General features: G+C 35.5%; 2 protein-coding genes and 1 pseudogene across 3 annotated transcripts; 1 reads left to right on the top strand and 2 right to left on the bottom strand.

Moving 5' to 3' along the window:
* Window positions 1-7343: 7343 nt before the first annotated feature.
* LOC110821273 (desiccation-related protein PCC13-62-like) lies at window positions 7344-8579 on the bottom strand. Its single transcript, XM_022051065.2, has 3 exons — window positions 8269-8579; window positions 7933-8158; window positions 7344-7800 (listed from the first exon to the last, which is right to left on the bottom strand). Exons 1-3 carry the CDS (start codon window positions 8577-8579, stop codon window positions 7417-7419), a joined length of 921 nt encoding a protein of 306 aa, XP_021906757.2. The 3' UTR covers window positions 7344-7416.
* A 1640-nt stretch (window positions 8580-10219) lies between these two features.
* LOC110821272 (desiccation-related protein PCC13-62 pseudogene) lies at window positions 10220-11453 on the bottom strand (annotated as a pseudogene). The gene is made up of 3 exons (XR_015819044.1): window positions 11143-11453; window positions 10809-11034; window positions 10220-10676 (listed from the first exon to the last, which is right to left on the bottom strand). The product of XR_015819044.1 is annotated as a desiccation-related protein PCC13-62 pseudogene (transcript).
* A 373-nt stretch (window positions 11454-11826) lies between these two features.
* Window positions 11827-12285, top strand: LOC148253640 (uncharacterized). Its single transcript, XM_088219758.1, has one exon. The coding sequence runs from the start codon at window positions 11827-11829 to the stop codon at window positions 12283-12285; it is 459 nt and encodes a 152-aa protein (XP_088075884.1).
* The last annotated feature ends 832 nt before the right edge of the window (window positions 12286-13117 follow it).

Here is a 13117-nt window from a genome sequence, read left to right as displayed (position 1 = left end):
GACTTCTCTATCAACCTACTTGTGACTTGATCTCGTATTAGAGATGACAATGTGTCGGATACGGGCGGGGTTTCATTTTTTTTTTTATAAATAATACGAACGGGGTTTCATGAAGCATGAGAACCGTCCGATTTCCTTAAAATAAAGAAACCTGAACCCCCTATGGGGGTTCATAAAAATATTGTATATCTAAGCCTGTTAGAATTTCAGGCTAAAACTGTCTTGCCTGCTTGAGCATAACAAATATTATATATTAAGTAAATTAAAATATTATATATAATATCAATACTATTTAAATATATGAGATATTAATTATATTAAAATATCATATATATTCTTTTGGAAGAAAAAATATAATATATATTCACATGCACCAATGGGGTGCAACCCGACTACAAATTTACATGCTCTATGGCCTTCACTCAGCCTTGCTGCTCTTCCCACCAGCCAAGGTTAGAAATTCAAATTTTCTAGCAAGTTCTCTCTCTATTTCTCTCTCTTTCTCTCTCTTCTTGGTTCCTTTTTTTTAAATCCAGAATGTGGATATGGTTAGGTAGGAGGATAAAATTGTTGTATATTAAAATATATAATATTATATGTAGTATTGAGTTGAGTTTGGACGAGTTTTACGTGTTCAAATTCGAATTCGATTCACTTGGTATCAGAAAACCTCTTGACTCGATCCGACCCATAATCATTCACTTTTGGTTAATTGGGACAGACTTAAAGCGGTTTGGTTTGGGTTTGACGAGTGACAAACTTCTACCATATATATCCTAGACTAATAGACAAAAACTTGTTTCTAGAGCATGTGTCACGGGGGATTTCCAGGCATTTCAACAATAAATTGGTTTTTTTCTTGAATTGTAACGAGAGACCACATCTGCAATGTAAAGGTTTAAAACTTAGAGAAATAGAAATATTGAATTATATTAATTATAGGTGGAAGCAATTAATAATTTAGGGTTTACATTTCTTACACAGTAAATCAGGATGCTCAATAAGGTTACGGGAATGTCCATTTATAACAGTTCATAGTAATAGAATAAATAGTTAAAACAAAATGAAATAAAATTTTATGGAGTTAAGCTCCGCTGGGTGACTCTGATGGAGTCCGGGAGGTGACCTCTAATCGCAACCCTCCTACTGTTTAGGTTTGAATATTGGTTTTGTTAATATGAAATGGTTAAATAGGGGGAATGAGCTGCACTAGAACAGTAAGAATATCACATTTAACACCGATACGTAAAACCAAAGGTTGGTAAAAAATCATAAAACAACTAGTTGAGCCATTATTTCTTTTTAAATAAATTTGTTTAACTTAAAAACTGTTATTTCATACTTACTCTTATGAGTTTTGAAAACCAACATATGAAGACAATACCCGAATAACATTGTGATTTCATAATCAAATGAGTAATAACAACAATTTACCTTTTTACCTGCTTACTAGTACCCCTAAGGGTTTATAGGGATCCTCCCTATGTGAACCTTAATATCCAAGTTATTGATTAACCAACCATTCCCATATCCCGTCCGGTAATGGGCGCCATACATACCACTGTTTCAATACCTTGTCCGGTATAAGGGTAAATTATACCTCGCAATCTCTTCCGATATAAGACTTCTCAACCCTGTTCGATTGAGATAATGCTCACGGTAAGGTTTTCCCTATGTACGGGATCCGTACACCCTTTCCTAGGGTACCCGATAGGTCTTTGATACATGAATTCACATAATCAACCAATCACCAAATCACATACCATCACATTTTTACAAATCAACAGTAAATCATGCAAATGGACAATACGTGAATTAAGAAGATATGATTAGAACATTCATTGAAAACCAATCAACAGATGAGGACAACACGGGTAGATAAACTAAATAACCGAGAAAGTAATTAAAATCAATAATTTAAAGCATACGATATAATAATAAGTATTTTAAGCAGTATAAGAGAAAATAAACAACAAGATAGGACAAATATACACTAACCGGTTTTGACTCTACTAATGATTTGTAATTAATTTTAAGGATTTCTATTTTTCACAAAATATAATGTTATTGATTATTAAATTTCAATTTACCATAATAGAAAAAAAGGTGAGAGATTCTTACTCTGAATTAATGTTCGAAACACTGTACTTTTCACTACGCCTCCTGATGGTCTTCAGGTTTCTTGGATTTTTCTTGTGGAAATTAAAAATACCCATCATGTATTCAAAAATGTTCTAAAAGGCTAAAATATGTGTTTTTAAATTTTTTCGGCTAATTTAGGGTTCCGGCACGGCGGCGCTACCGTGCTCCAGCGCTGGCTCTGCTGTCCACGGCGGTGGTTCCTCTCGGTCTGGCCATTTTAGGCCGGTTTAGGCCGCTTTTGCATGGAAATCTGTAAAAAACCAAGTTAGGGGGGCCTTTGTTGCCCGGAAAAGGCGAAAACCAAAACATTACTGGTGGAAGGGTCTCCGGATGCGGCGGTCCATCATTCCTCCTTCAGGACCGGGGTTCTCCTTCGGCTAACCTGTACCAGAAAATGACGAGGAATACGATGGTCAGAAAACCGAGGAAAACGAAAAATGGGAAGGAGTTCATCAGAGGAGGTTTTGGATTTCGGCTGCGGCGGCTCGAACGAGCTTCGCTTGTGTTTTCTGGCTCACCAGTTAGCCTTTCGGCTCCGATACGGGTGTGGGAAGGCTTAGAATCGAATTCTGAACGAGAATGAGGAAAAAAACACCTTTTCAGCATCAGCGATGACTTCGGTGCGACGGCAACGACGGTCAATTTCTTTCCGGCCGCCCTTTTTCTTCTTCTCCGACGAGGACTGGTGCGGCTAGAGTTAGAGTTTTATGGAATGCGAAGTTTAAATACCCTCCTCAAGTCAATCTAGATCGTCCGTGCAAGGACACATAGCTCTCTCCCGTCCGTTGGACCTCTCTTATTCGGGGAATGAATTTGGGCCGCATAATTGGATTGAATTTGACCGTTCGATCACGCCTGAGGAGGAAACATATCTGGACCGTCCATGCGCGCGGGATGCGATTTGGGCCTTTGGATTCGCTGGCACACGGATTGCTCGCGTGGCTTCCTGTGTGGAATCGATGTTAGCGTGTCCGCCACGTGGCGCCTTCTGACTAGCTGTTCCTGCTGATGTAGCCGTCCCACGTGGCTGTATTTCTTCTTTTTGCGATTATACCCGTATTTTGAATTTTTCTTTCAAAAATATCCTCCCTTATTCACAGTTTCACATTTTTTTTTTTAAAATTGTTTTTAATTTCATTCCTAAATCTATTTTTTTTAAAATTTCACAAAATTAAAATAAAATAAAAATATGAATTATTTTAATATATTATTTTATTAATTGTAAAATTATCTCGTGCCAAATTTTCGAATCGGGTGTTATATGTAATCATGCACAATGTAAACAAGATTGCATATTTCTTAGCAAGTGCCAAGAAAGCTAATGGTCCAGATCGATGCATTATCCAAGGAGCCTACTCTCACAACAAAGTAGCCTTACTAAAAGGAAGTACCACAATGTGATGAGAAAAAAACTTGTCAATTCGATTGACAGTGTTGATGGCAGTTACAGATCCTGAAGTATGCAAAATTGGACTAACAGGCTCAGTTTTCTTAGACATATGCCATTGCTTGCAACAAAGATGTCTTGCTACAAGATGCGTACATTAACACTATGGGTATGGGGAGTGGTATGTGGAGGTCACAAGTAACCTTAATAATTGAGAAGTTAGGGAGTATGAGATATTACTCTTCGCCCTTACGAGAGTCAGGATTGATGGGAGTAGGGACCGCTGACTCTAGTATCTTAATGATAAAGAAGGTCATGAAGAACCTCAATGACTAGGAAGTTAGGAATTACGAGACATAACTTGACGTGGGAGGGTATGGGAATGATTGTTTTGACTCCTGGAACCTCAATCCAATCGCCTGCAATATCAAAACTTAACTTCTTAGTTAAACCCCTCTCTTTAATTGAATTCACAAGCCTAAAATTAGGAATATAAAAAAAAAGTTAGAGGAAAACAAAAACGAGAAAAGGAAGGACGCCACGACTTACTCGATAAGTCAATCCCAACTCTTCGGCTCAATCAAGACTTTGGTAAGCTCACCTACCTTCGAAGAACTTGAAGAGAAGAAAATTAGCACTAAGCTTATTTAGATAGAAAGCTCAAATCTTAATTTTTAGCACTAAGCTAATTTAGATAGAAAGCTCAAATCTTAATTTTTATTAATTCTCAAGGTATGTTTACAATGCATGAGTTAAGACCTTTATATAGGCTCTTGATTTCTATTTCTACATGGAATAGGATTTAGGATTCCTATCCATATTCTAATTCCTAATTTAATTGAAAAATAAATACATAATTAATTAAATAATAAAATTTATTATTTTTATCTTAATTTTATTAATTAAATAATCTTAGAGATAAGGATTTATATTTAAATAATATTAAATAATAGTTCCCTTCTCCTAATTTTTCAAGGATATCTTCTCGTCTACCTTTAAATTTGACATATTTTGCACATGGAATAATTGGGAAGGTTGGACACCTTGTAGAAGTAGGAAAAGTGAATCTTGGAGTTCAAAGAGGACTATGAAGAGTGAACAGCACGGGCTGGCTGCTTGGTGTGCGGGTCGGGCTGTGGGTTGTGTGGGCTAGGCTGCGGGTTGCTTGGCTGGGCCAGGTGGGCGGTGCAGGCCTGCTTCCTGGGCGCGGGTCACGTGTGCACAGGTTGCTGGGCATGCGACCAGCTGCCTGCGCACATGTGCGTTGCCGTGCGCCTGCTGCGTGTGTCCTGCGTGCACTGGCGTGCATGCTGGGTGTGCGGGAGGGTTTGTCCGTGCATGCCCACGGGCTGTGCATGCGGCCAGCGTCTGCGCGCTTGTGCGCATGGTGTGGCCACTGCTGCCAGTGTGTCCACGGTACTGGACCGGAACCACGTGTCACACGGGTGGAGGCCTACACACGTGTAGGGATACGGGGATCCACACCCACACCATCTTTTGGGCTTCTTCTTGCACCGGGATTCGTGTGCCAAGTCTTTCCTTGGCTGTAAGGCTCAATAACTTCCTGGTTTCCCGTCTTTTCCAATTCTGCCTCTTCTTAGTCCGATTCCTTGGTGTTTTAAATTCTGATTTGCAGTCTAAGGCTTGTACTTGAGCACTGTCTGTTCAGGAACACTTACGAGTATGTCCAAGAAGCTCATCATCGCTTAGCCTTTTCCTTCCTTCAGGAGTCTTATAGACCTCCTGTTTATCACAGATCTTTTCTTCAGTGATTTTCACATCATTACTCCTTGCCTTTGTGAGACTCAAGATTGATGGGAGTAGAGACCGTTCGCTCTGGTGTCTTAATGATGAAGGGTCTTTCTCTGTAAATTCCTTCTACAGCTACTTGACAAAGAGAGACTATTGGAAGAGGCTTCCCTTACAAGCATCGGATAGAGTTGTTTTTTTGCTTAGGAGGCTGCTGGAGGGTGCATTTTAACATTGGACAAGCTGATAATAAGGGCTAGGGTTTGGTGAGTGGTTGTTATCTGTGCAGAAGTGATGTAGAGTCATGTAACCATCTACTTCTGCAGTACCATTTGCATATAGTCTATAGACTCTTTCTTACAGCCTATTGGGTATTAATTGGACGATGAATGGTTTAATAAGGGAGGAAATTTTGGCGTCAAAAGGGATCAGAGGTGAGGAAAGACATGTGAGCCTTATTTCCCTTGCTACTTTTTGGGTGGTGGGTGTGGAAGGAAAGGAATAAAAGAGCCTTTGAGGACAACAATAACGTTGATAAAGTTAATGATAATTGGTTCCAGACCCTAAGTTTTTTAATTCAGGGTCATCTTTTTTATTCTGTTGAGAACCTTGGGAAACTTATTGTACTCTAATTGATATGTAAATACTTGTGTACAAGGGTTTGCATCTCGATAATACGTGAGATTAAAGTCATTTTCATGTGCTTGTTGCAAAAGCTCCCTACTTAAGGCATGAACCCATACTTGGACAAGAGCATTTTGCAAGTCGTGTATAGTATTGTATTCTTGTACAGTGTTTGGACAAACAATTGAAGGTACCTGATTGCGGGTAAATTTAGTTCCAACCACAATGAACTTTATACTCACCACTTCCATTTCATTCGGTGGAAGTAAAAGGTTTTGGGTTATACAATGTTCATATTAAGTTTTGACGCCCATCCACTGATTTGTTGCTTGATTGTAGATTTCATACAGAATTTTTAAGCTGACAAATAGCCTGAAAATGGCGTTATGCTTACTAAGGACAACAAGTTCCTTACTTATAACTTCGTTCAAAAAACCCCATATGCTGGTAGGAGTTATTCCTCTAAGTTGATAAATAAGTTCTTATTCTAGATTGAAGCTTTTTAATGTCGATAGGTGAAGAAATGATTATTTTAGTTGTAAAATTCCCAAAATTAGTATTTAGGTAGGACTCTTGTACAGTGAAATTGCTGAACAGAAACAAGATTATTCATTTGAAAATTTTTACTTAAAGAAATGCACAGTAGTAAGATGCGTCAAACAGACAGCGTGAGTGTAGAACAAGACTGTTAAATGTATGTGCAACTTTTACTGATAATAAAATACTGAAAAGTTGCAAAGTCAGAAGAATTATCATTCTTTGAAATGACTTGGCTATTTCTTGAAAAGTTCAAGGCAACTTATAGATGCACATGTGAAATATACAGAAATATATATAATTTAATCAACAAACTAACATGAATCTCATTCCAATGTTTAGCTGGCACAAAGTATTTTGTTTACCAAAATTATTCGCAATTTCAATTTGATCAAGTTGTGATTTAATTATATTATTCTTTTATTTTTATAATCTTTTATATATTTCGAAATTGACAGGTATAAACAGAAGTGCCTCTTCTGCATATCGTTACTGTGAGTTCGTTGCATCACATGATTCCATGAAAAGTGTTTCTCCCAACCTGAGTGAAATGATTTGATAATCTCGACTACTTCTCTTTACTGATCATATATGAAATTAGAAAATGGTTGATGCCAGATTAAGTGATTTGAATTGCGAACTTGAGATTCTTATATATTAATCCAGATTTTAAGTTTATTGATTATTTTAGATTATTTATGTGACAACTTGTACATTTATACAGTAGTCTCTTTGTGATAAGAGTCTATATTTAGAAGATGATTTTTTAGTCAACATCATACAAGAAAAAAACTAATGATACTTATTGTATACGATTAAATAAAGGTTTATAATTCAAACTACAAGATACATAAATGGGATAAAATGTCATAATTATTGGCTCAGTTTAGTGTTGTCACGATCGTAAACAACATTATACACAAAACATAATTGTTTAAATGGATGGTGATAACATAAAACTGCCAAGTTTCACACTATTAATGGTTTGCAGTGTGTAGATAAGATTTAGCAATGGCACCATCAGCTCCCTTTGGATAGAAACCACCAGGTGTGGCTTCATTGCCACTTCCATAGACAATTCTAAGAATTTCTTCAGGTGTCCTGTCGTAGGCAACCGAGTATTTGTCACCAGCAAGAGAATTTCCCTGGATCTTGCCCTCAGCACCCAGTTGTTTAGGGACCACAAGGCCTTCATCTTTCAACCCTGCTTTGCCAAGCTTGTTCCTTAGATCAGAGATGCGATTGGTAAACTCTGCAACTGTTATCCCATAAGGCTTCACTTTCAGATTTGACTTCTCATATAAAAGCCCTCTGATTACAGCATCTTGGCCAGACTCCACGCCTAAAAGCCCCGCAACAAGCTGTACGCAACAGATAATTGGATAATTATTTGACAAGCAAAAGAAAAAAATTATAGAATAAGTTGATTTAAATATCACTTATGAATTAGGAATGTTATTGATTTTTTCCCTCGTTATATATTAGGGGCTTACCCTTTTTGAAGTAGCACCTTGGAGTCTGGGACTTGCTCCCACATATCCAGTAAGTCCAACATAAGGAATTGCATAGGATGCAATAAGGTAGTTGATGCTATTGGCATAGGGGTCAAAAGGAGGCTGTAAGTTCTTCCCAAATGCACTATTAATCACCTTGGCAAATGACCTTGCACTCAAATCCAATTGTGGCCTTGGAAATCCTTTGACAGTCGACTTAATTGCCCTTCATATTAAATAATAGAAGAAGTCAAGGGATGAGATAAGACTAAAACCAAATGAATTCAACACAAACAGTTAAAGAAAATTCAAGATTGGAAAATGCGGATTCGATACCTTAGGTGTCCAACTTCTTGCCATGCAAATTGCTCTATAATATCTCTTGTAATGGGATCAAGATTGGCCTTTTTGGCACCAATAGGAGCAGGGCCTCCCAAGGTCAACTGGGGAGCAACCTTGTCCAACCCATACCCTAATGAGCCATACAAGAAAAACTCAGCCTCCAAGTACTCCAGATTCAATGGGAACTCTAACAAATCCTTATCGCCTTTTGGCACATCGGAACCATATGGGCTTGAGTTGATCTTTAAGAAGAAGGATTGCAGAACAAGAACACATATCAATGGAGCAAAGAAGGTGACTGCCATTGTTTTTGCTTAGTGGTTGGTGTTGTATGAAGTGTTTTGTCACATGTATTTATAGGTTTACATATACATATGTCTATGTACAAGATCTATTAGAAATGGAACATGGGGATTTGGGAATCGAATACTTAACTGTAATGCATATGAGACAAGTATATTACTTGCAGGGTAAATAATAAAAATAATTAGAACAACAAGAAATAAGAAATTTTGGATACGTAAGGTTCCTTTTGGAGTTAAAATTAATTATTACGATATTCTTTTTTTTGTCTTGAAATGAATTGTTTTAGTAAGTAAAGAAATGATGGTCATTTTGATTTGATTAGAAATATAAGATATAATAATAATTCGTCCATTTAGGTGTAAGTATGACTTTAGTGAAGGATAAAAAAAATTGATTTAGATGCAAAACTATTATTGATTAAAATGACAATAATACCAAATAGCTTGTATTTCACGTAAAGCGATTGGCTCATTTATTAGTAATAGTTTACAATAATAATAATAACGATCATGGTGATATAACGTGATAATAGCTGTAATAGTAATAATAATAATAGTACTAATAATAATATTTGGTTACTATAAATACTCCTTAATTACAATCATGAACAATTAGTTTAAAATTTATTATAATAATACTATTATTTTTTTTTTGAGGTGAAAGGTTTATTGTAACGATAATATTATAAGAATAGGTTTATTTAACAATAATATTATAAGAATAATAATAATGATCCAAACCCCCACATATGCTGTTCTTTTTCTTGTTATAAATTTTAGTTGTAGAATTCCCAAAATGGGTATTTAGATAGGACTCTTGTGTAGTGAAGTTGCTTAAAAGAAATGAAATTATTCATTTGAAAATTTTTGCTTAAAAAATGTACAACTGTAAGATGCACGGGCTGTATGCTTGACTTTAAGTGATAATGAAATACTCAAAAGTTATAACTCAGAAGAATTATCATTCTTGCAAATGACGTGATCATTTCTTGAAAAGTTCAAAATAACTTACAGATGCACGTAAGAAATATAGAGAAATATAAATTATTTAATCAACAAACCAACAGGAATCTCATTCCCATGTCTAGCAGGCACGAAGCACCTTGTTTACCAAAATTATTTGCAACTTCAATTTGATCCAGATATAATTTAACTATATTATTTTTGGTTTTATAATTTTTTGTATCCTTTGAAATTGACAGGTCTAAGTAGAAGTGCTTTTTCTGCATGTCGTTACTATGAATTAATTGTATAAGATGATTCCATGAAAGGTTTTTCTCCCAACCTGAGTAAAATGATTTGACAATCTTGACTGTTTCTCTTTACTGATAATATTTCTAATAGTTGATGCTAAATCGAGTGATTTGAGTTGCGTACCTGAGATTCTTATATATTTATTCAGATTTTAAGTTTACTGGTTATTTTAGTCTACATATATGATAACTTGTAAATATATGGACCGGTCTCTCTGTGATAAGAGCTTATAATTAGAAGATGATTTTTTAGTCAACATCATACAAGAAAAGAACTAATGATGCTTATTGTATATGATTAAATAAGGGTTTATAATTCAAAATTCAAGATGCATAAATGGAATAAAATGTCACAATTATTGGCTCAGTTTAGTGTTGTCACGATCGTAAACAACATTATACACAAAACATAATTGTTTAAATGGATGGTGATAACATAAAACAGCCAGGTTTCACACTATTAATGGTTTGCAGTGTGTAGATAAGATTTAGCAATGGCACCATCAGCTCCCTTTGGATAGAAACCACCAGGTGTGGCTTCATTGCCACTTCCATAGACAATTCTAAGAATTTCTTCAGGTGTTCTATCGTAGGCAACCGAGTATTTGTCACCAGCAAGAGAATTTCCCTGGATCTTGCCCTCAGCACCCAGTTGTTTAGGGACCACAAGGCCTTCATCTTTCAACCCTGTTTTGCCAAGCTTGTTCCTTAGATCAGAGATGCGATTGGTAAACTCTGCAACTGTTATCCCATAAGGCATCACTTTCAGATTTGACTTCTCATATAAAAGCCCTCTGATTACAGCATCTTGGCCAGACTCCACGCCTAAAAGCCCCGCAACAAGCTGTATGCAACAGATAATTGGATAATTATTTGACAAGTAAAAGAAAAAAATTATAGAATAAGTTGATTTAAATATCATTTATGAATTAAGAATGTTATTGATTTCTTTCCTCGTTATATATTAGGAGCTTACCCTTTTTGAAGTAGCACCTTGGAGTCTGGGACTTGCTCCCACATATCCAGTAAGTCCCACATAAGGAATTGCATAGGATGCAATAAGGTAGTTGATGCTATTGGCATAGGGGTCAAAAGGAGGCTGTAAGTTCTTCCCAAATGCACTATTAATCACCTTGGCAAATGACCCTGCACTCAAATCCAATTGTGGCCTTGGAAATCCTTTGACAGTCGATTTAATTGCCCTTTATATTAAATAATGGAAGAAGTCAAGGAATGAGATAAGACAAACCAAATGAATTCAACACAAATAATTAAACAAAATTCAAGAGTGAAAAATGCGGATACGATACCTTAAGTGTCCAACTTCTTGCCATGCAAATTGCTCTATAATATCTCTTGTAATGGGATCAAGATTGGCCTTTTTGGCACCAATAGGAGCAGGGCCTCCCAAAGTCAACTGGGGAGCAACCTTGTCCAACCCATACCCTAATGAGCCATACAAGAAAAACTCAGCCTCTAAGTACTCCAGATTCAATGGGAACTCTAACAAATCCTTATCGCCTTTTGGCACATCGGAACCATATGGGCTTGAGTTGATCTTTAAGAAGAAGGATTGCAGAACAAGAACACAGATCAATGGAGCAAAGAAGGTGACTGCCATTGTTTTTTCTTAGTGGTTGGTGATGTATGAAGTGTTTTGTCACATGTATTTATAGGCTTACATATACATATCTCTATTTACAATATCTATTAGAAATGGAACATGAGGATTTGGACTTGAATACTTAACTGTTATGTAAATGAGACAAGTATATTACTTACAAGGTAAATAATAAAAATAATTAAAACAATAATGGAAATTGAATATTTTTTACACGTAAGGTTCCTTCTGGAGTCAAAATTAATTATTAGGGTGTTCTTTTTCTTTTGGCTTGAAATATATTGTTTTGGCAAGTAAATTAAAGAAATGATGATCATTTTGATTTGATTACAAATTTAAGATATGACAATAATTCATCCATTCATGTGTAGGTATGACCCTAGCGAAGGGAGCCTTAGCCCATGATTCAAAGGAAGTAAAACAGAAGATCAACTTCGGGTATTGTACTTTTGTTGGAGGAAATCTTACGACTTGGCTTAGAAAAAACAGAATATGGTGGCTAGAAATAGTGTTGAAGCAGAGTTTAAGATGGTGGCACATTGTATATGTGAAGCTTTATGGATTAAATAGTTTCTTGAAGAACTTAAAAGCTACTAGTCCCTTATCCATGGAAGTTTTTTGTGATAATAAAGTCACCATTGCAATAGCACATGATCTATTACTCCATGATAGAACTAAGTATCTTGAAGTTAACACATACTTTATTAAGGAGAAATTGGAAATTGGGTTCGTTGTTATGTCCTATATTTCTATGTTTGAACAAGTAGCAGTACTCTCTAAAGGCTTACTGAAGAAGCAAGTTGATAAAATTGGTGAACAAACTTGCTATTAATGACGACTTTCAGGCAGCTTGAAGGAGAGTGTTGAGAATCCATGACCGTATATTTTATAATTACGGGGATATGATTTTCTTCCTAGAAATCAAGGTTTATTTTTGTATATTTATAACTATAAATTTATTTTCTTTTTTAGGTTGTATTGTGTCTCTAATAGGAAAAACTCTTTTATCGTACTTATAAATGAAAAATACAATCTTTTCATGACCTATTTAACAAAATAAATTAATTAATAATATATGCTACAAATAGTATTTACCTAATTAACATATATAAATATATATTAGACCCCATTTGGTTGAACTTTCGGCTTTGATTTTTGTGCTTTAAAAGCATTTGTGCAACCAAAGGAGTACAACTCAAAATACTTTTGGCATGCTAAATGCAAAGTAAAAATACGCTTTTAACATGACCTACAAAACTATATAATTTTTGGTATTTAAAACTTTAGATAATCATAACATCGAAATTGAGTCTGTTTCAATGATGTTTTTTTTTTGTTTGAATCCGACTAAGTTGACCATATATTTTAAGAAAAATAAAGTAAAAAATGGTAGTTCATAGCTGAAAATATTTTTCACCTCAAAAAATTAGGGTATTGAATTTGCAAGTATATTGGAATAATTTGTCTTTTGAATTTGCGTAAATTAGGGAATAAAGATGAAACTTAGTGGTGCATACTTAATGCGGCTAAGGAAATTAATTTTTTTTCAAAAAAACCTATGAAATCTAGCTCTAATTAAAATAGGGTTGATGTTTTTTGAGTAAAAAAAAAAGAAAAAGAAGAGAAAGAATCTATCGACTTAATAAGAAGAAAAACTTAAAAGA

The sequence above is a fragment of the Carica papaya genome, chromosome 5, assembly GCF_054855325.1.
Source record: "Carica papaya isolate Zhongbai chromosome 5, ASM5485532v1, whole genome shotgun sequence".
In the NCBI taxonomy this organism is placed as follows: domain Eukaryota; kingdom Viridiplantae; phylum Streptophyta; class Magnoliopsida; order Brassicales; family Caricaceae; genus Carica; species Carica papaya.
Note: the sequence above shows the minus strand (reverse complement) of the source record. Positions and strands in the feature narration are given on the sequence as shown.